Raw genomic sequence first — 27,716 nt, forward strand, 5'->3', positions numbered from 1 at the left:
GTATAGGTGACGTTTCGGGTCGAGACCCTTCAGCTCGAAACATCACCCATTCCTTCTCGTCAGAGATGCTGCCTGTCCCGCTGAGTTACTCCAGCATTTTGTGCAATCTATGGGCAATTAAATACTGGTGCAGTCTGCGAAGCCCACGTCTGTTGGTTGGATAAGAAAAGGGTGCAACACTGACTAGACATAAAGCCAGAATTAAAACAGGCTTTCCGCACATCGCATGTGCACACAGTTCGGATTGAGAGGTGATCGGTCCCGCACACCGGTGCTAGGTACACACACCTCTCCTCTCTGGGTTACCAGCTGCTGACGATTAGTGCTCCTTGGGCTTGTATACGGAAGGCGTGCATACGGACACGTCCCAGGTGTGGAATAAACCAGGGTCTGGTGGTTGGTGATCGGTCGGTAAGGCAGTTCTGTCGCTGATTCCGTCCCCCCCCCGTTGTTGATCGCAGTCTCTCCCCCCTCTCCCCCTCTCCCCCCCCACCCCCACCCGGCACTCCGCCCCTGCCGCATCCACTCACCCAGCAGCCAGCCAGCGCCTCAGCAGCACAGCGCTTCCTCGCCCGCCACTGGTCAACGCTTGCCCCCCTCTCCCACACCTGGGCGGCACACCGGGCCACACCGAGACTCCACTCACCCGGAGACACCCAGGTAAGAGGCAGGCGCTCGCTGGCAGGCCAGCACTCCGGCTCTATCACGGAGCACAGGTCCGGCACCATCCGCTCAAGTCTCTGTCGCTGTAACCCAGAGCGTCTCTGTTGTGGATGGATTCACATCGCGGTGGGCAGCTGCCTTCCATTGATGGGAATTACATATGTTTGTGTCTGTCCCGTGTGCAGTGACAAGGGCAGCGAGGCCGGGGGAGGGTGTTGGGGGGCGGGGGTATACGTGTAGCCAGGCTGCCAGGGATGGATCCAGGGGTGTAAACGGTGTCAGCCCCTCTCTAAACCCAGAAACCCTCCCCCCCACCCCCAGATCTGAGGGGAGAACGGCACCATCCGCGTTTAACAACGAGTCCAACCAGCTGGGCACAACATGGTTCGGGTGGCAAGTGGGGAGCTGTAGGGTACCATGTGTGACTTCCTTCTCCCACCGCCCCATTATCTCCCTCTCGTCCCCCCTCTCGTCCCCCCTCTCGTCCCCCCCTCTCGTTCCCCCCCCCCCTCTCGTCCCCCCCCCCTCTCGTCCCCCCCCCCTCTCGTCCCCCCCCCTCTCGCCGTCCCCCCTCTCGTCCCCCCTCTCGTCCCCCCTCTACATCCCTGCCCCGCTCACCACGGCAACTTGCTTTCATGTTCCGTCCTGCACAGGGGAGAGATGGAACCTGCACAGGGTGTCCGGATGGGACCAAACTCAGTCCCTCTTTTCCTTTCTCCTTCTGCATTCTCTGTATTTTCCTCTCCCTCGGTTTTCATTCAACCCTTTGTCCCCACCTCTCCCCTTTCCTTTCTCCACCCCTCCCCTCCCCTCCCCTTGTCCGAAGCCCGTTCCTGATGTCCTTGTTCATGGTCGCTGCACCCCCACTATCTCCACAACCTCTACCTTCGATCCACCGGTCTACCCCGCAGCGAGCTGCTGAAGGTCTGGATGATCTCTCTCCCCGGGGCTCCCTGTTGTCTCCGTTCTGCCTCTCACAAACATCACAGGCTGTCGATTGTAACAGTTGGTCTTTTGTTAAAGCAGCCGGCACATGAAGGGAGGAGGAAACACGATCCTTTCAATCCAAGGTTCAAACAGGCCCGGTGCTGCTGTTTGGCGGTTTTCTTTATATTCTGCACACCTTGCTTGTTGTTGTGGAAAATCCTCCTCCTTGCTTTGATCATTGAAGGGCACGTTGTAGCCACTGCTGGGGCAGGCTGGAGGTTTGGAACATCCACGTTGTTTTTAAATGTGCTATACAAATAAAATTGACTTGACTTGACTTGACGTACCGTATCGGCCTGGACTGGAGAGAAGACCTATGTCCCGACCCCCGCGATATCTACCCCCACCGTCTCCACCTTTGCCCTGACCTCCATCCGGGTCTCCCCCCCCCCCCCTCTCGACCTGCATCCCCCCGCCCCCGCCTCTCTCTCTGGCTCCAAGTATCTGTCCGTGTTGTGTTAAACTGCCCCATCAAGCTCTCAGCAGCCACGGGGGCTTCCTCCGGTGGAACCTTGTCTCAGAGCTCTGCCCACCCCGGCTCGGTGTGGGGGTGGGGTAGAGGTGGAGGGGGGGTGTAGAGAGAAGGGGGGGTAGAGAGAGGGGGGTGTAGAGAGAAGGGGGGGTAGAGAGAGGGGGAGGGGGAGAGAGGGGGTATAGAGGGGTGGGGTAGAGATGGGGGGGGGGTAGGGGGGCGGTAGAGGGGGGTAGAGAGAGAGGGGGTACAGAGGGGGGGGGTAGAGAGAGGGGGGGGGTAGAGGGGGGCCGTTGCCAGCTTCCCGGGCTCGCTACGCTCCAGAGAGATTTCAGGCTGTTGGTTGAGCTGTGTCTGCGAGACGGGACCAACCAAAGGCAGATGCTGACTGCTCAGGTCGCTGCTTCCTGGGCCAGCTGCCCTCTGAGTCTCGACATCCCTGTCGGGTGCAGCAGCGGCCACTCGGCTGGGCTTGCTCCGGGGAGATTACCTCGCTCACTGATGACACCAGGGGAACCAGCGAAAGCGAGGAGCAGGTGCCAATTGTGGAGGGAGCCAGGGCTCCCACAAGCGCTGGCATCAGACCAGCGGGAGGCCACGGGTGGGAGGAGAGCACATGGGAGGAAGCAGCAGATCAACAGAGCCCATCTGACTGAGATATCACACCAGCAGAGAGAGTACACTGGAACACATTAGGCCAGCAGAGCAAATCAGACTCGCACAGTGCACCAGGTGGAGCGAGTGCATCTGACGGAGAGTGTCCGAGACCCAGTTACTGCACCAGCAGAGAGTACCAGACCCAGTTACTGCACCAGTACAGAGTACCAGACCCAGTTACTGCACCAGCAGAGAGTGTACCAGACCCAGTTACTGCACCAGCAGAGAATGTACCAGACCCAGTTACTGCACCAGCAGAGAGTACCAGACCCAGTTACTGCACCAGCAGAGAGTGTACCAGACCCAGTTACTACACCAGCAGAGAGAGTGTACCAGACCCAGTTACTGCACCAGCAGAGAATGTACCAGACGCAGTTAGTGCACCAGCAGAGAGAGTGTACATCAGGCGAGGAGAGTGTACCAGTCCCGACAATGTACGAGCAGAGAGAGTACACCAGACAGCGAGACTGAACAGACAACAACGTACATAGGTGTCTGGGAGAGTGGGAGAAGGACTGAACTGGAAGGCTTTTTCAAAAAGCTAGTATGAGCAAGTGGACGGTTGGAGGTCTGTGCTGCAGATTAGCAGTGAAAGAATGGAGAGGAGAGAATTGTGCCGCAATTTCATCATATAACATGGTGTCTCAAAGCATTGCAGCCGCCTTGACTGTAGATAGCAATACAGATTTCCAGTCTGTCTCCCCCCCCAGGAAGATAATGCAGGGGGGTGGGGTAGAGGTGGAGGGGGGGGGGGGTGTAGAGAGAAGGGGGGGTAGAGAGAAACATTCAGCAGGTCAGACAGCATCAATGGAGTTAAATATCAGGTTGAATTTAATTATTTTGTTTCAGATTTCCAGCGTCTGCTGGGGTTTTTTTTCCGGTTTCCACCATGGCGATAGATGTCCTGTTTTTATATATATATTTTCTTTTTAGTGTAACTGCTGGTGTGAACACAGAGTCTGCTGCTCTTTCCCAGTTGCTCTCAGTGTGAGAGGAGAGGGGAGGAGAGGAAGCTCCAGTTTAACATGCCAGCTGAAAAGCAGCTACTTGTGAAAACGCAGCACTGACAGTCAGCACCAAAGTCTCTGGTGTGAGGCTTTCAAATCACAGTCAGTGTCACAAAGACATTATCCACTCATCATCACATTGCTGTTGTGGGAGTAAATTAGCCACCAGATTTGCTGTCACAGTGACAGGACCTGGAGCTCGCTTCATTGGCAAGGATGTGCTTGGGGATTAACGGTGCAGGGTTATGTTTTATTTCCCGTACTTGGAGGAGTAGATGTAACGGGTTGCTCCATGTGAGGGTTAATGGGCCAAGGGCATGTAGGGGTGAGCAGTGGAGTGATTAAATCAGTAAAGTAGGACCCTAGCTATAAATCCCATGGGGCGAGCTCCAATCTCGGCATGGCAGATGGAGAATTTTAATTAAGGGATTGAATGATATGATTTTTAAAAACATCGTGGTTGTTCTGATGACCAATTAGCAAAGAGTGGACTCTTGCAAAATTCCATCTGATTCATTGCATCAAATAACCAAAATCTTCCTCCATAAACCAGTCTTTTGCGACTCCACACCTCTTCAGAAACCTGACACTGAAGTCGGACAGCCAACCAGTGTAGATACGCAAAATGGTTTGCATGGATGCGGTAGACTGAAGGGCCCGGTTGTTTTTTTGCCACACTATGACCAGAATCAGTGTGGGTATCAATTTCAGGCCTGGCAATGTCACTCCACATAAGCCTTGTTAAACTTGGCATAGTCATACCCTGGGAATCCTACATTACAAAGGCTCTTCCCTCACCAGAGGTCAGGTCAGTTGATATACTGGCCAGAGAAAGCAGCCCTCAGAGTCCAGGGCAGAGGCCGGAGTATAGGAGACTGAGACTTATATAATGGGTGTAGAATCGTGGGGAATAAGTAAGGTAAATGGAAACAGGCATTTTCCCAGGGTAGGGAGTCAAGAAGTAGAGGGCAAAGGTTTAAGTTGAGAGGGGAAACATTTAAAAGGAATTTGAGGGGCAACATGTTTACACAGTGGTCGAATGAGCTGCCTGAGGAAGTGGTAGATGTGGGTGCAATTACAACATTTTAAAGAATTTGGACAGGTACTCGGATCGAGAGGGATATATGGCAAATGGAGGCAAATGGGACTAGCTTTGGTAGGCAGCTTTGCCGGCATGGACGTTAGGCCAAAGCTCCTGTTCTGTGCTGTATAACACTGACCTAATACACCCCTCCCAGGTCTGCATACCCTTTTCTTCAAATTTACCATCTTCCTTATTTTCCTTAGTTAGCCATATATAAATTATCACTCTTTATAGATTAGTAGAATGTATATTTATTATCATGTATAGTGTGTGTATATCTAGTATTATCAAGTGGTCCCTCAAATGTCTGCCAATCATACTTCCTATCTCAAAATGCAACTCTTCGCATTTGGCCCAGTTAAATCCCACCTGCGATTCCTTGGCCCAATTTCCCAATTGTTCTAGATCCTTAAATAACCTTCGTCACTGCCCACTAGATCACCAATGTTAGTGTCACCCACAAGCAGACTAACTTGTGGAATTCTCTGCCTCAGAAGGCAGTGGAGGCCAATTCTCTGAATGCATTCAAGAGAGAGCTAGATAGAGCTCTTAAGGATGGCGGAGTCAGGGGGTATGGGGGGAAGGCAGGAACGGGATAATGATTGAGAATGATCAGCCATGATCACATTGAATGGCGGTGCTGGCCCGAGGTGCCGAATGGCCTACTCCTGCACCTATTGTCTATAACTGTTCCAACTACATTCTCATCGAAATTGTTAAAACATAACAGCAGTGGAACAACTCCCTTTCCCATTCCCAAATCAAATTGTCAGTGCTTGGCCTTCCCCTAGACACAGAAAGGACAAACACTACTATAACCTAAACTCAATGCCATGGATAATTAATTTTCTTATTTCACGTAACTCACACACCCCGTGTACCTTTTCCACTCCCACTTCCACCCAGAGTCTCTCTCCTTTTGTTCATTTTTTCCTTCTATAATTCTGTTCATCACCAACACTGATCCACCTAGGTCTCCTCTCCCCTGACCTTCCCTACCTACCCTTCCCCCGTCTGGTTCCATCTTCCCATCATCATCTGATTCCTCTTATCACCTTCCAGCCTCTGTCTCCACTTTCCACCTCCCTTCCTGCTAAGTGGTTCAATCTGCCCAATTTCTTTATCTTACTCAGTATCCACATTACCTCCAGTCTCCCACTCCCCCACCTAAATCTATCTGAGGTACGAGTACTATGAAAAATTTGCTTACAGCAGCATCACAGTTACATAAAGTAAGACAACGCATAAGGAATAAATTATACCTAAATAACACATATTCTATAAGGCAGTGAAAAGAAACAAACACTATTCTAACATAAGTCTATGGTAGTGCATGAGGTGGGCCATAGTGCTTAGCCATGACAGGATTAGGATTGTGTAGGCCGGTTCAAGAACTTGATGGTTGTAGGAATGTAGTTGCTCCTGAACCTGGTGGTGTAGGACTTGAGGATCCTGTACCTGTGCCTGATAGTGGCAGTGAGAAGAGGGCATGGCCCGAATGGTGGGGATCCTTGATGATAAATGCCACCTTCATGAGGCAGTGCCTGATGTGGATGCTTTCAATGGTGGGAAGGGTTGTTCCCATGTTTGGTGGGACTGAGGCCATCACTCTCTGCAGCCTCTCACATTCCTGTGCATTGGAATTGCCAAACCAGACCATGATGCAACCAGTCAGAAAACTGCCTTCGCTCGGGAACTGAGTACATATCCAGCGGTATCTCCTCCATTAAGACACGCCTTCCAAGTTATCTTATTGTGCAAACTTATGGCAACCTGCCTTAACCTCTCCCTAAGTAGTATAAGAAAATAACTGCAGATGCTGGTACAAATCGATTTATTCACAAAATGCTGGAGTAACTCAGCAGGTCAGGCAGCATCTCGGGAGAGAAGGAATGGGTGAGGTTTCAGGTTGAGACCCTTCTTCAGACTGATGTCAGGGGGGCGGGCTCCGCCCCCCTGACATCAGTCTGAAGAAGGGTCTCGACCCGAAACCTCACCCATTCCTTCTCTCCCGAGATGCTGCCTGACCTGCTGAGTTACTCCAGCATTTTGTGAATTAATCTCTCCCTAAGATAGACACAAGAAAGCTGGAGTAACTCAGCGGGACAGGCAGCATCTCTGGAGAGAAGGAATGGGTGACGTTTCGGGTCGAGACCCATCTTCCGTCTGAAGAAGGGTCTCAACCCAAAAGGTCACCCATTCCTTCTCTCCAGAGATGCTGCCTGTCCCGCTGAGTTACTCCAGCTTTTTGTGTCTATCTTCAGTTTAAACCAGCATCTGCAGTTCCTTCTTACACTTAAATTCTCCCTATTTGGCTCAGTGATTTTTTCATATCATTTCCGTGAAGGACCTTGTGAAATTTTAGAGGATTAAATTCATTACGTGTAGATGTGTTGGTGTAATAATTAAACTTAATATAGCTAGGAAAGCATCAAGTGATAATTAAGTCTCACACATATTGTAACGAAATAAAGATTGAACTCAATAATCAAGCAGCTGATGATGAATTGAGAGCTACAACACAATAATTACACGATTTGTGGGCATGGTTTGATGAGATAGCAACAAAATGATAATTGATACCAAAAGCCCAGTGATCACATTGTGATCAATGGATTACTCAGCATAAATCCATAAACAGTTCAGTGATAGCTCTCGTTTGTTCTTTTTTTAATATGGACCTCTCTGGCAAGAGCAGCATTTATTGCCCATCACTAATTGCCCTTGAGAGGGTGGTGAGTCAGTGTCTTGAACTGCAGCAGTCTTTCTGGTGAAGATGGTCCAACGTTATGGTTATGGACAGAATCTCAGATTTTACACTGTGTGATGTTGAAATTTGAACATTTCCAAGTCAGGATTGTGTGTACCTTAGACGAAAACTGCCAGGGTGATGATATTACCATCCTTTTGCCTTCCTTGCCCTTTTAGATGATAGAAATCCTGGCTTTCGAGGCTGCACAACATACGTAATTTGTAATATGTAATCGATGAGACTAAGCGCAGGCTTGGCGATCGTTTCGCTGAACACCTCCGCTCAATCCACCTAAACCTACCCGATCTTCCAGTTGCTAAACACTTTAACTCCCCCTCCTATTCCCACATTGACTTTTCTGTCCAGGGCCTCCTCCATTGTCAGAGTGATGCCCAGGACAGAAATTGGAGGAACAGCACCTCATATTTTGCTTGCAGCTTACACCCCACCGGTATGAACATTGACTTCTCCAAATTCAAGTAACCCTTGCTTTCCCCCTCTCTCTCCATCCCTCCCCCTTCCCAGTTCTCCAACCAGTCTTACTGTCTCTGACTACATTTTATCTGTTTGGTTTGTTGTTATCTTCTCCCAGCTAACAATCTATTCCACATTTTCCTAGATCTCCATTCCCTTTGACCTATTTTCATGCCTTACACTTCCTTATCTATGTATCTCCCTCTCCCCTGACATCAGTCTGAAGAAGGGTCTCGACCCAAAACGTCACCCATTCCTTCTCTCTAGAGATGTTGCCTGTCCAGCTGAGTTACTCCAGCATTTTGTGTCTATCTTCGTATGTAATTTGAGATATTTAACACTGCATTTATGACTCGGTATCATCAAGGCAAAAAATCATACAGCATGGAAACAAGTCATTTGGCCCAACTCACCCATGCCAACCTGTGGACGCCCATCACCACCTGGCATTTGGTCCATAGCCCTCTATAGCTCGTTATGTCAACTTAACTCGTGCTCATTCCAATGCTTCTTAGATGCTGTCAATGACCCACCTTCCACCCCCTTTCTCCGGCACTGTATTCCAGGTACTCACCACTCTCTGGTTAAAAAGATCTCCCTCAGATTCCCCAAATAATCCCTTCTCTTTACCCTAAATGGAATAAATAGGATGAATGCACAGTCTTTTACCCCAGGTTAGGGAAATCAAGAACCAGATGATATAGGTTTAAGGTAAGAGGGGCACGATTTAATGGAATCCTGAGGGACAACTTTTTCTGCATGATTTTTTGAATTGATAACACTGAATGCTATCAATATTTAGGAAGTTAAGGCAAGTACGATAATGGCATATAAAAGACTCTTGGACATTTACATGGATAGGAAAGATTTAGGATCTGGGCCAGATCCAGGCAAATGGGACGAGCTTAGACATAGCATCTTGCTTGGCATGGGCCGAGGGGACTGGCTCTGTGCTATAGGACTCCATGGTTCTGTCGATGTCCTCTCGTGTTATCTACCTCTGAAAGGGGAAGAGTTTCTTGCAGTCTATCCTATCTACATTCCTCATGCTTTTATGTACGTCAATCATCTCCGCCGCTCCAGGCAGAACTGACCTAGGCTCTCCATTCTCTCTTCACAACTGAAAAACTCCATCCCAGCCAACATCCAGGTGAACCTTTCCAGTGCTAAAACATTCATCTGAAATTGTGGTGACCGGTTTCAGCTGAGGTCTAACTAAGGTTTTATAAAGTTGGAGCATAGCCTCCCTACTTCTGTATTCAAAGGCCTGGCTAATGAAGCCACTATCCCGTGCTTCGTGACTATGCAATCTACTGTCCTGCCATCTGCAAGGATCTTGTGGACTTTTACTCCTAGGTCCCTCTGCCCCGCACTATTTGCTAAGATTTATGCATTCACATTGTATGTCCTAGCCTCATTACTCACAAAAAGCATCAGCCATTTGTCTGGATTAAACTCTACCTACCATTTTTCAGCCCATGTCACCAACACACCAATATCGCTCTGCAGCCTAATTTTAGTTTTTTTCAGTTTTAGAGATACAGCGCGGAAACAGGCCCTTTGGCCCACTGGGTCCGCGCCGACCAGCGATCCCCGCACATTAACACTACCCTACACACACTAGGGACAATTTTTACATTTACATTTACCGGGGATCGCTGGGCGGCGCGGACCCGGTCCGCCGAAGGGCCTGTTTCCGCGCTGTATCTCTAAAAAAATATATTACCTACATACCTGTACGTCTTTGGAGTGTGGGAGGAAACCGAAGATCTCTGAGAAAACCCACGCAGTCACGGGGAGAATGTACAAACTCCGTACAAACACGACCCATGGTCGGGATCGAACCCGGGTCTCGGGCACTGCAAGCACTGTAAGGCAGCAACTCTACCGCTGCGCCACCTTGCCGCCTAAGACTACCTTCCACACCATAAACAACTCTGCCAATCTTGCTGTCACCAGCAGTTACTGATTATGCCTCCCATATCCACATCCAAGTCATTCATTTATATGCCCAACAGCATTGGTCCCAGCACTGACTCATGTGGAGCTGTACAAATCATATGCTTCAATCTCTAAACAACCCCTACCATCACTATCTCCTCTTACTGAACCAACTTGTCCAGGGTCCTATGGACCCTAATCTTTTGATGTGTACTTACTGGCTTCTTCTGCTCAGAGGACTTATCAATTTAATCTTCTCTAAGTAGTGGCACCACTCCATCTGACCTCTGGCAGCACAGTTTAACCTTCCCCAACAATGCTTCAAACCACCCAGCAAGGATACTGCTCCCATTCTGGTTAAGGTGCAACTGGTCCCAACTTCCCCAGAAAGGGTCCCAATGACCCAGGAACCCAAAGCCCATCTTGTTGCACCATCCCTTTAGCCACACATTCATCTGACGGACCTTTCCATTCCTACACTCACCAGCTCAGAACCTTAAAAGTTGCAATTGAGGTATTCCATGCCTTTGAGGTTCTGCTCTTTAATCCGTTGTGTCATCGTTATGGTGGCACGGTGGCGCAGCGGTAGAGTTGCTGCCTTACAGCGAATACAGCGCCGGAGACTCAGATTCGATCCTGACTACGGGCGCCGTCTGTACGGAGTTTGTACGTTCTCCCCGTGACCTGCGTGGGTTTTCTCCGAGATCTTCGGTTTCCTTCCACACTCCAAAGACGTGCAGGTTTGTAGGTTAATTGGCTGGGCAAATGTAAAAATTGTCCCTAGTGGGTGTAGGGTAGTGTTAGTGTGCGGGGATCGCTGGGCGGCGCAGACCCGGTGGGCCGAAGGGCCTGTTTCTGCGCTGTATCTCTAAATCTAAATCATTCCGTAAACTCATGTTGCAGGACCTCATCCCTTCGTGTACCTCTGTCATTGGTACCCACATGTACTACGACTTCTAGCTGTTCACCCTCCCCCTTCGAATTATCCTGCAGCCACTTTGAGACATCCTGACTCTAACACCATGGAGGCAAAACACCATGCTGGAGGCTGTTTTGCGGCCATAGAAATGCCTATCTGTCCCCTATTCACTATTACTATAGAATCTATTTTCACGCTCTCTCCCGTACCGTTCTGTACAGCAACACCCATTGTGCTGCCACAAACTGGAACGTTGCTGATGTTTTTGCCCTGGCAGGTTATCTCTCCCAAGGGATCCAACATGAAATAGGTTGCAGAGTGGCGAAGAAAGTATATCGTATACTTGCCTTCAATGGCCAAGGCATTGAATAGAGAAGTTAGGATATCATGCAATAGTTGTACAAATTATTGGTTAGCTGCACTTAGAGTGTTGCATAAAGTTCTAGTCACCAAGCTTTAGGAAGGATGGGATTAAGCTAGAGAGGGTGTGGATCAGATTCACACGGATGTCACCAGGATTGGAAGGCTTGTTATATGGAGAGATTGGATGGACTGATGTCGGACACATGACAGTTAAACATTCCTTTGACGGTGGAATTTGGGCAAAACGGCTTGTTTCTGCACTGTATAACTCAATGAGCACAGGGGACCCATGCGCCACCTGTCTACCTTTACTGGTGGACATCCATCTCCACTCTTCCCCTACCTACAGAGTGGCCAGCTCACTAGATGCTCTGTCTGTTGTATTCTCCACATCCCCGATGCCCTGTCGTGAGTCCAACAGCAGCTCCAATTGTTCCAAGCAGTCTGTCAGGAGTAATGTCTGTCATACCCCACCTAGGGGAGGGTTATACCACTGATACAGCCTCCAGAACCTTCCTAACGACACCCTTCAACTCAGAGAGTGTTGGATGGGTGGCAATGATGTGCTCCTGATTTGTCCTGGATGGTGCTGGTTATATTTGTTGGAGTTGTGTTAATCCAGGCAAGTGGAATGTGCTTCACCCTGGTATGTGTTGTAGACTGTGGAGAGGTTGTAGGGTTAGTTGGCGAGTCATGTGGCGGAGTGCTCAGCCGTGTTCTTGTAGACCACATCTGGAGTATTGGACCTGTTCTTGTAGCCACTGTCTCTACTGCTGGTCCAGTGAGTCTCTGGTTAATGGCGATGCCAGGGTGTTGGTGGTGCGGGACCTGCCAATGGTAAAGTCGTTGAATGTTGAGGGTGGGTGGCCTGATTCTTTATTGTTTCAGGTGGTTGTTTGCTGGCGCTTTTGTGACACAAATGCTGCTTGCCACTTACAGCCAATGCCTGGATATTGTTTTGATCCCAAAGTCTCTCCGCATGCAGGCAAGGACTGCTGCGTTTGTCGAGGAGTTGCAAATGGACTTGACTCGTGCGGGGCAGATCAGGGGACGTGGGCCTGTGGTACGGGCAAGCATCATACATTCCAGTTCGATCGATGCACTTTCTCATCCGAGGGCCCCTTCAAACCCTGCACCAATCAGCGAGGGACCGGCTGAGATCCAGGGCGATCCTACCCCAGGAATAATAGCCATTCCACGGCCCAATTGCAAGTCAGAGCCAGACTGGCGCTAACTCAGGAACCTCTCGCTGGGTCCAGTTGGAATCATGCAGAGGCTTCACTCTGAGTGCGCACTGACCTTGCCGAAGGCTTCCTTGCGTCGCTTTATAGGGGAGAGGTTATGTTCAGTAAAGGCAGCTGCGGGTTCGAGTCCAGCCCGAGCAGCCGAGGTTACACCCGGTGCCTGACCCCAGGGAGGGGGTGGGGGGCTGATTCAACAAGGGTAGGGCGGCTCACCTGAGATAGATCAGATCATAACTGATAGGAGCAGAATTAGGCCATTCGCCTCGTCAAGTTTACTCCGCCATTCAATCATGGCTGATCTATCTCTCCCTCCTAATCCCATTCTCCTGCCTTCTCCCCCATAACCTCTGACACCTGTACGAATCAAGAATCTATCTATCTCTACTTAAATATATCCATTGCCTTAGCCTCCACAGCCTTCTGTGACAAAGAATTCCACAAATTTCTCTAGCCAAATTCCTCCTCATCTACCTCCTAAAAGAACGTCCTACAATTCTGAGGCTATGACCTCTAGTCCTAGATTCTCCCACGAGTGGAAACCACGAGTGGAAACCTCTCCACATTCACTCTATCCAAGCCTTTCACTATTCTGCATGTTTCAATGAGGTCCCTCCTCATTCTTCTAAACTCCAGTGAGTGCAGGGCCAGTGCCGACAAACGTTTGGGTGGAGACCCTTCCTCAGAACGTCATTCTTCAGTCTCGACAGTTGCCCAGCTGTTATCAGGCAACTGAATCATCCTACCACAACCAGAGAGCAGTGCTGAACTACTGAATCTCGACCTGAATGAAGCTAATGGCATGTTGGCCTTCATAACGGGAGGATTTCAGTGTAGGATTTACACTGTAAATTTCCCCGGTGTGGGGCGAATAAAGGAATATATTATTAGGAGTAAAGAGGTTCTTCTGCAGTTGTATATGGCCCTGGTAAGACCACATCTGGAGTATTGTGTACAGTTTTAATCTCCCAATTTGAGGAAGGACATCCTTGTAATTGAGGCAATGCAGCGTTGGTTCACGAGATTGATACCTGGGATGGCGGGACTGTCATACGAGGAAAGATTGAAAACACTAGGCTTATATTCACTGGAGTTTAGAAGGATGAGAGGGGATCTTATAGAGACATATAAAATTGTAGACAAGCTAGATGCAGGAAAAATGTTCCCAATGTTGGGCGAGTCCATTTAAGGGGAGGCCATTTAAAACTGAGGTGAGAAGCATCTTTTTCACCCAGAGAGTTGTGAATTTGTGGAAATCTCTGCCACAGAGGGCAGTGGAAGCCAAATCACTGGATGGATTTAAGAGAGAGTTAGAGCTCATGGGGCTAGTGGAATCAAGGGATATGGGGAGAAGTCAGCCATGATCACAATGAATGGCGGTGCTGGCTCAAAGGGCCGAATGGCCTCCTCCTGCACCCATTTTCTATGTTTCTATGTTTCTATGACCTGAAACGTCACCCATTCCTTCTATCCAGAGACACTGCCTGTCCTCCCAAGTTACTCCAGCATTTTATGTCCATCCTCGGTGTAAACCAGCATCTGCAGATCCTTCCTACACATGTTCTCCAGAGATACTGCCTGATCTGCTGAGTTGTTCCAAGCACTTTGTGTCCTGTTGTGTATTACCCAGCATCTGCAATTCTTTGTTTCTACACTTGTCGGTGCTGCCGGGGCTGCAGATGCTGGAATCCCGAGCAAATACCAAACTTCTGGAGGAATTCAGCGGTCAGGCAGCATCTGTGGAGGGAAATGTACAGACTATGTTTAGAGTCGATGCCCTTCTTTAGACTGATGGGAGTACAGTGGAGTTGCAGGTAGAGACAGATGAGGGAAAGGAGTGGGATAAGAACGAGCAAGTGATGGGTGAACCTAGTGGGTAACTGGCAGATGAGTCCAGTGGGAAGAGATGGACAGAGATACTAACGGAGGCTGGAGACGATAAGTGGGAAAAAAAAGGGAGCAGACGATTGGCATGAACATTGACTTGTCTGATTTCAGATAATACGCTCCTCATCAACATCCGGGAAACGTCTTTCTTTCCAATTGCCCACACTCCCATCACTCTGTTCCATTCTCCACCTCTGTCTGCTCAACTTGCACCCCTCCCAAATTGAGACCTCCCATTTTACTCCCCTCCACCCTATTCCCTCTACAGACCAGCCCGCCCTCTGGTTCCACATTTCACTCCTCAAGTTCTATCAGAGTCCACCATTTGCACCCAAGTCTTCTCCAGTTATCACCTCACCTTTGGTTACTACACCTTCTCTTTCCCACCCAACTCACCCATCAATCCGCCTATTATTTGCCAGCTCTTGTCACTCTTCTTACCCCTTGCCTCTCTCAACTAGCTATCTTTGCTCAACCTATCAGTCTGAAGGGTTCTGACTCAATGGCATCTGTTCATTCTCTACAGATCTCTACAGATGCTGCTCGGCCCATTGAGTTCCTCCAGTAGTTTGTGTTTTGCTATTAGCACTGCAGCAATTGTCATTGGGGAAATTGGTGTCATCAAGATGGAATAATTACAAATAACAAACTTAGTCAATTCAAGAAACTACAGGTGTGGAATCTTGAAAAAAGCACAATGCGCAGGAAGAACTCAGCGGGTCAGGCAACAAATCTGTTGGTATGGTCCAACTAACAAAACAATGCTGCAGTACAGTTATTGCGACATAATCAATGATTCAGAAATTCCAATAGTTCAAAATCTGGTTCATGGGCCCTGGTTCCCACACCACACTTCTATGCATTGGGACGCTGGGTCCTGTGTTCCTTCCCATTCCATGACATATGCCTGCAGCTAAGCTGGTGTAGGAGGTGTGGACAGGGTATTGAGTACCATTATTTCAGCATTGATTCATACAGCATGGAAACAGATTCTTTAGCCCAACTTGTCCATGCCCATCAATGTGCTCCATCTAATCTGGTCTACTTTGGCCACATTTGGCCGATATCCCTCTATACCTTTCCCACCTACATATTTGTCCAAATGACTTAAATATGTTATTGGACCTGCCCCAATTACTTACCCTGGCATCTCGTTCCATGTATCCACTGAGTGAAAAAAGCTACTGCTCAGGTTTCTATTAAACCTTCCCCCCCTCACCGTAAACCTATGCTCTCTAGGTCTTGATTTCCCCCAATCCCAGGAAAAAGACTGTGCAAAAAGTCGTCTTCACGAGCCGATCCACATGTGAACCACGTGGTTGTATTTCTATATCCGTCTACTCTGCAACACCCCCCAGGGTCCCAGCATTTACTGCAAAGGTCTATTTTGGTTCAACTTCCAAAAAGGCAACACCTTGTTGAATTAAACTGCATTAGCCATTTCTCAGCCCACTTGCCTAACTGGGCAAGATCCCGCTGTAATTGGGGTTTTTTTTAACCAAAAAGAATTTATTCAATTATTTACAATAATATGTTGTAATTCTTGATAACCAGATTCACTCCCCACAATACCACCTGTTTTAGTGCCACTTGAGAACTTGCATATCATGCTTGTGGATTGTCATCCACATCGTTGATATAGAAGGCAAAAAGCAACGGGTCCATCCATGATCAATCCCTGAGGCGCACCACTAGTCACAGGCTTCCATCATCACCCTCTGCTTCCTACAATGAAACCGATTATCCATCCACTTAGCTATGTCTCCCTGCATCCCATGAGATCGACCCTTCCACAGCAGTCTACCAATTTGGAACCTTGTCAAAGACCTTGCGGAGGTCCAAGTAAACTATTCCAGGGCCCTGCTCTCATCAATCTCTTGATTATTTCTTCAAAAACTCAAATCAAATTCGTAAGCCATGATTTCCCTTGCACAACACCATCCTCAATCAACCCCTATCCTTCCAAATGCATGTACATCTTGTCCCTCAGCATCTTGTCCCCCAGTACTTGTCCTCCCACCGATGTTCGGCTGAATGGACTATTGTTCCTGTGCTTTTTAAAGAGCCACAATATTAGCCATCCTCCAGTTTGCCGGCTGCTCACACGTGTCTAACGATGTTTCCTATATCTGAGTTAAGCCTCTCGCAGTTTCTTATCCAGATTCCCAGTGTCCTTGATGTATCTGATCCGTTCCGGAGCTGCCAGCTGGGACGTGTGAATGATTCCCTCGGGAACGAGCACTGGGACTTATCGCGGTGCATTGCCCAGGGTGCTGTGGTTTGGGCATTCGCCCCCAGGCGGAAAAATCACTCAGTTCAAGCCGGGAGAAGCTTTCCGGCCCAAAAAAGCAAAAGGCGGAGCGGAGATAAGAATCCGCCCCCTTCCTGACCCCGCCCATGCCGCCCCCGCCCATGCCGCCCCGCCCATGCCGCCCCCGCCCAGGCGACCCCGCCCATGCCGCCCCCGCCCATGCCGCCCCGCCCATGCCGCCCCGCCCATGCCGCCCCCGCCCATGCCGCCCCGCCCATGCCGCCCCCGCCCATGCCGCCCCGCCCATGCCGCCCCCGCCCATGCCGCCCCGCCCATGCCGCCCCGCCCATGCCGCCCCGCCCATGCCGCCCATGCCGCCCCGCCCATGCCGCCCCCGCCCATGCCGCCCCCGCCCATGCCGCCCCGCCCATGCCGCCCCGCCCATGCCGCCCCCGCCCATGCCGCCCCCGCCCATGCCGCCCCCGCCCATGCCGCCCCGCCCATGCCGCCCCGCCCATGCCGCCCATGCCGCCCCCGCCCATGCCGCCCCGCCCATGCTGCGACCCCGAGATTCACCGATGTCCCACCGACGCCGCATTAAGGAAGAGCAGCCCCGGTTAATGTGCAGCTGCAGTTTGCGGCAGCAGGGGTCGGTGATCCAGCGTGTAGTTAGTTGTAGCCGGACTAGGGTGGCGAGACGGGCGGGCGTGAGAACAGCATCAGTGTCCGGATGGGACGCGGCCTCATGGGTTGGGGGTGTGACTGTCCTGCGCGTTCACTCCGCCAGCAGGCTCCCCCGCCCCCACCCAGGGGCCACCTCACTCACCCTGCTCCACCCGGGATACCCCACCCCCCCCCCCCCCGCACTCGCCCCGCCGCGGTCCCCCCCCCCCCCCGCTCCACACTCCCCCCCCCCGCTCCACACTCCCCCTCCCCGCCCGCTCCACATTCCCCCCCCCGCTCCACACTCCCCCCCCGCCCGCTCCACATTCCCCCCCCCCGCCCGTTCCACACTCCCCCCCGCCCGTTCCACACTCCCCCCCCCCCGCCCGCTCCACACTCCCCCCCCCCCGCCCGCTCCACACTCCCCCCCCGCCCGCTCCACACTCCCCCCCCGCCCGCTCCACACTCCCCCCCCCGCCCGCTCCACACTCCCCCCCCGCCCGCTCCACACTCCCCCCCCCCCGCCCGCTCCACACTCCCCCCCCCCCGCCCGCTCCACACTCCCCCCCTCCACACTCCCCCCCCCCCGCCCGCTCCACACTCCCCCCCCCCCCCCCCCCGCCCGCTCCACACTCTCCCCCCCCCCCCCCTCCACAAATTGAGAGGGAGAAGGGAAAATCGGAAGTGTCAGTATTACAATATAGCAAAGGGGATTACAGAGGCGAAAGGCAGGAGCTGGCCAGATCTGACTGGAAGGAGGCCCTAGCAGGGAAGATGGTGAAACAGCAATGGCAGGTATTCCTGGGAATAATGCAGAAGTTGCAGGATCAATTTATCCCCAAGAGGAGGAAAGATTCCAAGGGGAGTAAGAGGCACCCGTGGCTGACAAGGGAAGTCAAGGACAGCATAAAAATAAAAGAGCAGAAGTACAACAAAGCAAAGAAGAGTGGGAAGCCAGAGGATTGGGACTCTTTTAAAGAGCAACAGAAGATGACTAAGAAGGCAATACGGGGAGAAAAGATGAGGTACGAGGGTAAACTAGCCAATAATGTAAAGGAGGTTAGTAAAAGCTTTTTTAGGTATGTTAAGAGGACAAAAATAGTCAAGGCAAATGTGGGTCCCTTGAAGACAGAAGCGGGGGAATTTATTATGGGGAAACAAGGAAATGGCAGACGAGTTGAACCGGTACTTTGGATCTGTCTTCACTAAGGAAGATACAAGCAATCTCCCAGATGTTCTAGTGGCCAGAGGTCCTAGGGTGACGGAGGAACTGAAGGAAATCCACGTTAGGCAGGAAATGGTGTTGCGTAGACTAATGGGACTGAAGGCTGATAAATCCCCAGGGCCTGATGGTCTGCATCCCAGAGTACTTAAGGAGGTGGCGCTAGAAATTGTGGATGCATTGGTGATCATTTTCCAATGTTCTACAGATTCAGGATCAGTTCCTGTGGATTGGAGGGTAGCTAATGTTGTCCCATTTTTTAAGAAAGGAGGGAGAGAGAAAACGGGAAATTATAGACCAGTTAGTCTCACATCAGTGGTGGGGAAGATGCTGGAGTCAATTATAAAAGATGAAATTGCGGAGCATTTGGATAGTAGTAACAGGATTGTTCCGAGTCAGCATGGATTTACGAAGGGGAAATCATGCTTGACTAATCTTCTGGAATTCTTTGAGGATGTAACCAGGAAAATTGACAGGGGAGAACCGGTGGATGTGGTGTACCTCGACTTTCAGAAAGCATTTGACAAGGTCCCACATAGGAGATAAGTGGGCAAAATTAGAGCACATGGTATTGGAGGTTGGGTACTGACATGGATAGAAAATTGGTTGACAGAAAGCAGTGGGGATAAATGGGTCCCTTTCAGAATGGCAGGCAGTAACTAGTGGGGTACCGCAAGGCTCGGTGCTGGGACCGCAGCTATTCACAATATACATTAATGACTTGGATGAAGGGATTAAAAGTACCATTAGCAAATTTGCTGATGATACAAAGCTGGGTGGTAGTGTGAACTGTGAGGAAGATGCTATGAGGTTGCAGGGTGACTTGGACAGGTTGTGTGAGTGGGCGGATGCATGGCAGATGCAGTTTAATGTGGATAAGTGAGGTTATCCACTTTGGTGGTAAGAATAGGAAGGCAGAGTATTATCTGAATGGTGTCAAGTTAGGAACAGGGGACGTACAACGAGATCTGGGTGCCCTAGTGCATCAGTCACTGAAAGGAAGCATGCAGGTACAGCAGGCAGTGAAGAAAGCCAATGGAATGTTGGCCTTCATAACAAGAGGAGTTGAGTATAGGAGCAAAGAGGTCCTTCTGCAGTTGTACAGGGCCCTAGTGAGACCGCACCTGGAGTACTGTGTGCAATTTTGGTCTCCAAATTTGAGGAAGGATATTCTTGCTATTGAGGGCGTGCAGCATAGGTTTACTAGGTTAATTCCCAGAATGGCGTGACTATCATATGTTGAAAGACTGGAGCGACTAGGCTTGTATACACTGGAATTTAGAAGGATGAGAGGAGATCTTATCGAAACGTATAAGATTATTAAGGTGTTGGACACGTTAGAGGCAGGAAACATGTTCCCAATGTTGGGGGAGTCCAGAACAAGGGGCCACAGAATAAGGGGTAGGCCATTTAGAACTGAGATGAGGAAAAACTTTTTCAGTCAGAGTTGTGAATCTGTGGAATTCTCTGCTTCAGAAGGCAGTGGAGGCCAATTCTCTGAATGCATTCAAGAGAGAGCTAGATAGAGCTCTTAAGGATAGCGGAGTCAGGGGGTATGGGGAGAAGGCAGGAACGGGGTACTGATTGAGAATGATCAGCCATGATCACATTGAATGGCGGTGCTGGCTCGAAGGGCCGAATGGCCTCCTCCTGCACCTATTGTCTATTGTCACACTCCCCCTAACGCCGACGTGTTTTCCGCAGGGACGATGCGGGCCCGGGCCGCGCTGTTGCTGGCCGTGCTGGGACAGGTGGCCGTGCTGGGACAGGTGGCCGTGCTGGGACAGATGGCCGTGCTGGGACAGGTGGCCGTGCTGGGACAGGTGGCCGTGCTGGGACAGGTGGCCGTGTGGGCGGCGCTGGCAGACGAGCCACGCTCGGCCTTCTCTGCGGCGCGGACCCACAACATGGTGGGCGGCCCGCGGATGGCCGTCAGCTTCGACCGCGTGTACGTGAACATCGGGCAGGACTTGGATGGGCGCCGGGGCGTGTTCACCTGCCGCCTGCCCGGCGCCTACTACTTCTCCTACACGGTGGGCAAGCAGCCGGACAAGGGGCTGTCGGTGATGCTGATGCAGGACGGCAGCCAGGTGCAGGCCATCGCCTACGACGAGCAGCGGGGCCCGGGGAGGCGAGGCCGCAGCCAGAGCGCCATGTTGCGCCTGTCCCGCGGCCACACCGTCTGGCTGCGGCTCCATGGACACCCCGAGTACGCCCTGTACAGCGACGCCGCCCCCTACACCACCTTCAGCGGCTGCCTCGTCTACCCCGACCCCGAGGTCGAGGCCGCCCCCGCCCCGGCGCCGCCGCCCCCGCCCCCGCCCCGCTCCGCCTTCTCGGTGGCCCGCACAGAGAGCGTGGTGGGCAGCAGCGGGCAGCGTTACCGACACGACCCTGTGGCCTTCGACACCGAGCTGGTCAACATCGGCGGCGACTTCAACTCGTCCCGGGGAGTGTTCACCTGCCGCGCCGCCGGCGCCTACTACTTCGCCTTCAACATGGGCAAGCTGCCCCACAAGACCATGTCGGTGAAGCTGATGAAGAACGAGGACGAGGTGCAGGCCATGATCTACGACGACGGGCAGTCGGAGCAGCGGGAGGTGCAGAGCCAGAGCCTGATGATGTGGTTGCGGCCGGGCGACCGCGTCTGGCTCTACAGCTACCAGCACGACGGCTACGGCGCCTACAGCAACCACGGCAAGTACATCACCTTCACCGGCTTCCTGGTCTACCCGGGGACCGCCCAGGACACGGCCAACGCCGCCAACAGACTCTGACCTGCCCGGGACACGGCGGCCCCACCTCCCCTTCCCCCTCCCCTTCCCCCTCCCCCTCCCTCCCCTTCCCCCTCCCCCTCCCTCCCCTTCCCCCTCCCTCTCCCCCTCCCTCTCCCCCCTCCCTCTCCCCCCTCCCTCTCCCCCTCCCTCCCCTTCCCCCTCCCTCCCCTTCCCCCTCCCCCTCCCCCTCCCCCTGGATGTTCCCTTGTCTGTGTACATGTCTCTGCCGTCAGCTAGTGTCGGCACTAATACAGGCGGACAGCTGTCACTGGTATTTACTGAGGGAAGGGAGTGTGTCTCTTCTGTTGTAGACAATAGACAATAGGTGCAGGAGGAGGCCATTCGGCCCTTCGAGCCAGCACCGCCATTCAATGTGATCATGGCTGATCATTCTCAATCAGTACCCCGTTCCTGCCTTCTCCCCATACCCCCTGACTCTGCTATCCTTAAGAGCTCTATCTAGCTCTCTCTTGAATGTATTCAGAGAATTGGCCTCCACTGCCTTCTGAGGCAGAGAATTCCACAGATTTACAACTCTCTGACTGAAAAAGATTTTCCTCATCTCCGTTCTAAATGGCCTGCCCCTTATTCTTAAACTGTGGCCCCTTGTTCTGGACTCTCCCAACATTGGGAACATGTTTCCTGCCTCTAACGTGTCCAACCCCTTAATAATTTTATACGTTTCGATAAGATCCCCTCTCATCCTTGTAAATTCCAGTGTATACAAACCTACAAGCCACTGTTCTCGTGGACTGGGCGAGGGAAGAACGAAAGGCGGATGGGAGCAGGAGCTTCACAATCCATGCCTCAATCAGCGGGGTGGGGGGTGGTACAGCGAGACACACTTCAGCCCCGTCACCCGCCCACTCCACCACGCCCACTAACCACCCATTTGAAACTCTTCATTTTTTAACATTACAACCAATTCCCCCTCAGACCCCACCACGCACACACTGGTGACAATGTAGAAAACCCACACTTCTGGGGTATTGGGAGGAAACCGGAGCGCAGGGCAGAGCAGGGCGGGGAAACGCGGCCGTGGGGAGAAGGTGGAAACTTCACACAAGCAGCAGCGGAGGTCGGGATGGAACCCGGCGTGAAGCTGTAGGGCAGCAGCGTGAACTGAGAGCGGGACACTTGAAGAAACACATCTATCTGTCGCTATTTTGCATTAGCAGCCAGTGCAGAATCGCCTGGTCAGCTGGTGGTGGGACGGCCAAGGTGCCTTCCACGGCCCTTGCCGACGAGGTACCGGCTCTGGCCCAACGTGGTCCCGGGCTGTGCACAGCCCCCCGGCAACCTCGGGCTTTGATTCCGATGATCGCAGTGGTTCAGGGTGGCGCAGCGACTCTCCAGCGACTCTCCATCCTCTCACCGGCGGTAGGACGCCAGTCTTTCTTCCATTGGTGCAAAACACGGGCAGAGGTGCGACATGAGAAACAGACAGGTTAGCTGGTGACTCAATGGTAATCAGTTCCATTCTCAGCTCCGGATAATGACACGTGAAACCTCCAATCTTGATGTTTCTCGCTCCTCACCTTAAACATATGCCCTCTAGTTCTAGACTGTCTTACTTTGGGGAAAAAAGATTCAGACGACCCCTCATCAATGGGAAAGACGATGGAGGCAATGTACTGCTGGTGACAGCCGAGTGCAGCGTCAGTATCGCCGCGGGAAGGCCGAGGCTGGGCGGCAGACAGATGCAGGGTCTGAGCCAACAGCTGCCCCACTCAGTACACGTTAGTTCTCCCCACAGGGCCAGACCCGCCGCTTGGTCCCTCCAACTGCGAGACCATTGAGCGTCAAAGATAAACGAATGGCTGGGATTATTGATGTACCTACGAGGAAAGGCGGCAACATTGGGAGGAACCCTCGCCTTGTAAGGAAGAACCAAAGGGGAATTATTTACTTCAGTGGGTCACACTGCAAAGTGCGGAGTACGATAAGATTCAGAAGTCCGAGTGCATGGGACTAAAGTGTTAACGCGGGTGATTAGGAAAGTCAGGGGGATGCTGGCCTTGTTACAATAAGTATGGAGGATAAGAGAGTGATGCAGCTTTACAAGGTGCTGCAGAAAGATCAGGCGGAGCTTTGCGTCCGGGCCTGGTCCCCATATTGAGCAACATATGCTCGCATTGGAGCTGTGCGGAGAAGCTACATTGGGTTGATTCCCGGCATGACTCGCTGGCGCAGGCTGGCATTTTTTCCCATTGGAGTTTGGGAGGACAGACACTCACTGAAACACCCGAGGGAGGTAGATGGGATGGGTACTGACAGGATGATTTCACTTGCGAGAGTATCTAGATCGAAGAGCACAATTTCACAATAAGATCAGTAGACATGCGGAATCCTGTCTCTCCCGTGTGGTGAACGTTTGGAGTCTCCCCTCCCCCAGGGAGTGGGTGTGGAGTCAGTGAATACATTCTAGGGTGAGAGTGTTAGACACTTGGTCACGCGGGGGAGGGGGGGGGGGTGAAGGTCAGATTGGGTCAGCTACAATCTGATGAAATGGTAGAGAAGGATGGAAGGGCCGAGTGGGCCCTTAAAGATTAAAGCAAGCAAGTGCGACTAAAGGGTTGAAGAGTTGCAGATTGTGGTGCCAGATCAAAACTGATCTTGAGGATGGGGAAGTAGTTTTCGGTGCCGGTCCGAGAAGGCAGGTGGAATGGAACGGCAAGACCACATCACAGTTCCCGGCGAAGGGATGGGACATCCATCGTCATCCGAGGCCACGGAGGCAGGGGAGGTGATCCTTGGTGTCAGGGGCACCGCCCTCAGCCGTGGGCGCTGGGCTGACAAATGTCTCCGGAGTTTCAAAGTCAGATCTTTGTTAATTCCATTTGCGCCGCGCACCGTCCCGAGTCAACGCAGTGCGCCACCGCCCATCAACGTGTGACCCAGAGGCATCGCCTCATCTCACCCAACCTGCCCTCATCTCAGTCCTAAATGGCCTACCCCTTATTCGTAAACTGTGACCCCTGGTTCTGGACTCCCCCAACATCGGGGACATTTTTCCTGCATCTAGTCTGTCAAACCCCTTAAGAATTGAATATGTTTCTATAAGATCCGCTCTCATCCTTCTAAATTCCAGTGAATGCAAGCCCAGTCGATCCATTCTTTCAAGACATGTCAGTCCCGCCATCCTGGGAATTAACCTGGTGAACTTACACTGCACTTACACTGCACCCCCTCAATAGCAAGAATGTCCTTCCTCAAATTAGGTGACCAAAACTGCACACAATAGTCCAGCTGCGGTCTCGCCAGGGCCCTGCACATCTGCAGTGGGACCTTCTTGCTCCTCTACTCAAATCCTTTCACTATGAAGGCCAACATGCCATTTGCTTTCTTCACTGCCTTCTGTACTTGCACACCCAGGTCTCGTTGCACCTCCCCTTTTCCTTATCTGACACCATTCAGATAATAATCTGCTTTCTTGTTCTTGCCACCAAAGTGGATAACCTCACATTTATCCTCATTATACTTCATCTGCCATGCATCTGCCCATTCATCCAACCTATCCAAATCACCCTGCAGCCTGATAGCATCCTCCTCGCTTCTCACACTGCCACCCAGCTTTGTGCCATCCACAAACTTGGAGATGTTACAATTAATTCCTTTGTCTAAATCGCTAATATATATTGTAAATAACTGGGGTCCCAGCACCGAGCCTTGTAGCACCCCACTAGTCACTGCCTGCCATTCTGAAAAGGAGCCATTAATTCCTACTCTTTGCTTCCTGTCTGCCAACCAGTTCTCTATCCATGTCAATACCCTACCCTCAATACCATGTGCTCTAATTTTGCACACCAATCTATTGAGTGGGACCTTGTCAAAGGCTTTTTGAAAATCCAGATACACCACATCGACTGGCTACATCCATTCTACTTGCTACATCCTCAAAAACTTCCAGATTAGTCAGGCATGATTTCCCCTTCATAAATCCATGCTGACTATAACCAATCCCGTCACTGCTTTCCAAATGCGCTGCTATTTCATCTTTAATAATCGACTCCAGCAATTTCCCTACTACCGATGTAAGGCTAACTGGTCTCTAATTCCCCGTTTTCTCTCTCCCCCCTTTCTTAAAAACTGGAGTTACATTGGCTACCCTCCAGTCCACAGGAACTGATCCAGAGTTAAGAGAACATTTGCAAATGATCACCAATGCATCCACGATTTCTAGGACCACCTCTTTGAGTACTCTGGGATGCAGACCATCAGGCCCTGGGGATTTATCAGCCTTCAGTCCCAATAGTTTACCTGATACCATTTCCTGATTAATGTGAATTTCCTTCAGTTCCTCCCTCCCATTAGATCCTCGGTCCCTTACTATTTCTGGGAGATTGTTTGTGTCTTCCTTAGTGAAGACAGACCCAAAGTACTTGTTTAACTGGTCTGCAATTTCCTTGTTTTCCATTATAAATTCACCTGTGTCTGACTGTAAGGGACCTACATTTGTCTTCACTCCACGCCTCGAAGAGCGGCGCTGACAGGAGCCACTGAGAATGAGGTGGTGGAAAGGCGGCGCAACATTCTGAAGCAGGGCCCAATACACACGGGCAAGATGTGCAGGAAGCAACGGCAGATGCCGCTTTACACCGGACATAGACACAAAATTCTGGAGTCGCTCAGCGGGACAGACAGCATCTCTGGAGATGGGTGACGTTTCAGGTCGAGAGCCTTCTTTGAAACGCCATCCATCCCTCTCCAGAGATGCTGGCTGTCCCGCTGAGTTACCCCAGCACGTTGTGTCAGAGACAGACATAAGGCAGCGCCGTGCCAGATTAAGGAAGCAACTTCCAAATGCAACAAAAAACAGTTAAGGCTGAGAACGTTAAAACAAAATCAACCTTTAAGGACATGGACCTGAAACATTAACTGTCTTGCTGTCGTTTTCTTTGCACGGTCTTGCGGGATTTGTTTAGTGTTGTGTGACGATTCTCATTGTATATGTGCGCGTGCACGACAATAAACTCGACTCGACTTTCTCTTTACACAGATACTGCCTGACCTGTTGCGTGTTTCTCTGTTTACTTTCAATCTCCAGCATCCGCGGTTTAGTTTTTGATTTTCATTTTCTAAGTGCAGCATCGTTACCCGCAGAGTCTGGGCAGAAAACTGTCTTTAGGTTGAATAAAGTGGGCACAGCATTTGACGCTTTACACCTGCAGATGCTGATTTACACAGAAAATGGACGCGAAATGCTGGAGTCCAAACCCGAAACGTCACCCATTCCTTCTCTCCAGAGTTGCTGCCGGTCCCGCTGAGTTACTCCAGAATTGTGTGTCTATCCATGCTGAACGGTCCCGGGTTAATGGCCCGGCCAAGTGTCAACGGAGAGGGTCCCGGGTACCGGTCCTGGCTCGTCCTGCACTCCCCCCGCACCAGGTCTCGGTGTCGCTGGAGAATCTGCTGCTCCGTGCCCCTCAGACGGCCGGGACACCTCACCCCTTCCCCGGCTGCCACCCTCCCCGGTCCAGGCAGCACCCAGTTCCCCGAGAGGAGGAGGCGTTGACAACGACCTGCAACCCCCTCTCCCACCCCCAATCTCCACCGGCTCCGCGTCCAGCGCCCCCGGGCCGCACGGGATGGGCCAGGGACATGCGGCTGGGTTGGTGCCAGAGTCGGGGTCATCCCGGCCGCCCAGTCCGCGCGTCGCCCTCGGTGTCCCGAGTCGGATCCCGCTGGAGCTGGCATTCGGCCCGTCAGCCCTGTCCTACCATTCCGTCAGACCGGGGCTGGTCCAATATTGACCTCAGTACCACTTCCCCGCTATTCAGCGAGACCAGGGCTCGTTTGTAACGCCCGCGACTCACGGTCCCGTCAGCCGGTGATAAATCTGAAGAAGGCTGTCGACCCAAAACGTCAGCTCTTCCCTTCCTCCAGAGATGCTGCCTGACCCGCTGACTTACTCCAGCTTGTTATGTCTATCTTGGTTATAACTTCTCACCCCCTGCTTATTAGGTCTCCCCCTGCCTCACAGCCACCCACGGCCTCTGCTTTCAAAGACTCATCACCCTCTGCAGCGCCTGACCCCCGTGTTAAATGTGCGAGCCCGTATTATTAACCCGTGATGTCCAGAGCTGGAGCGTCTCTCCACTGCTCACCCTTTCCACACACATTCCCCGTCAGCCGCAGCCCTGGCCAGCAGATGGCAGCAGCGGACCTCGGCTGCGAGCTCTCGCATTCCCAGCGGACGGGCAGGTGTCGCCCCCCTGTGGCTGGCATTCCCGGGACACCATTGAGTTACTGGCGCCTTCCAACCTATTCTTTCTATCAAACGACTAACTCAATGAACTGCTTTAAGTGATGACATTTTACGGTTGGGAATATTGGGAGATTTAATTCCCAAAAAT

General features: G+C 51.7%; 1 protein-coding gene across 4 annotated transcripts; it reads left to right on the forward strand.

Annotated features, from left to right (window-relative positions):
- Positions 1-202: 202 nt before the first annotated feature.
- On the forward strand, positions 203-26,354 carry LOC144602226 (complement C1q tumor necrosis factor-related protein 4-like). 4 transcript variants are annotated; one of them, XM_078415058.1, is made up of 3 exons: positions 203-411; positions 20,288-20,334; positions 20,425-26,354. In XM_078415058.1, the coding sequence occupies exons 2-3, from the start codon at positions 20,293-20,295 to the stop codon at positions 21,358-21,360; spliced, it is 978 nt and encodes a 325-aa protein (XP_078271184.1). In that variant the 5' UTR covers positions 203-411; positions 20,288-20,292; the 3' UTR covers positions 21,361-26,354. The 4 variants fall into 4 exon arrangements, with proteins under 4 accessions (XP_078271184.1, XP_078271181.1, XP_078271183.1 ...); XM_078415057.1 differs by lacking the exon at positions 203-411 and adding an exon at positions 512-660; XM_078415055.1 differs by having other exon boundaries at positions 20,288-26,354.
- The last annotated feature ends 1,362 nt before the right edge of the window (positions 26,355-27,716 follow it).

Source organism: Rhinoraja longicauda, chromosome 18 (assembly GCF_053455715.1).
Source record: "Rhinoraja longicauda isolate Sanriku21f chromosome 18, sRhiLon1.1, whole genome shotgun sequence".
NCBI lineage: Eukaryota > Metazoa > Chordata > Chondrichthyes > Rajiformes > Arhynchobatidae > Rhinoraja > Rhinoraja longicauda.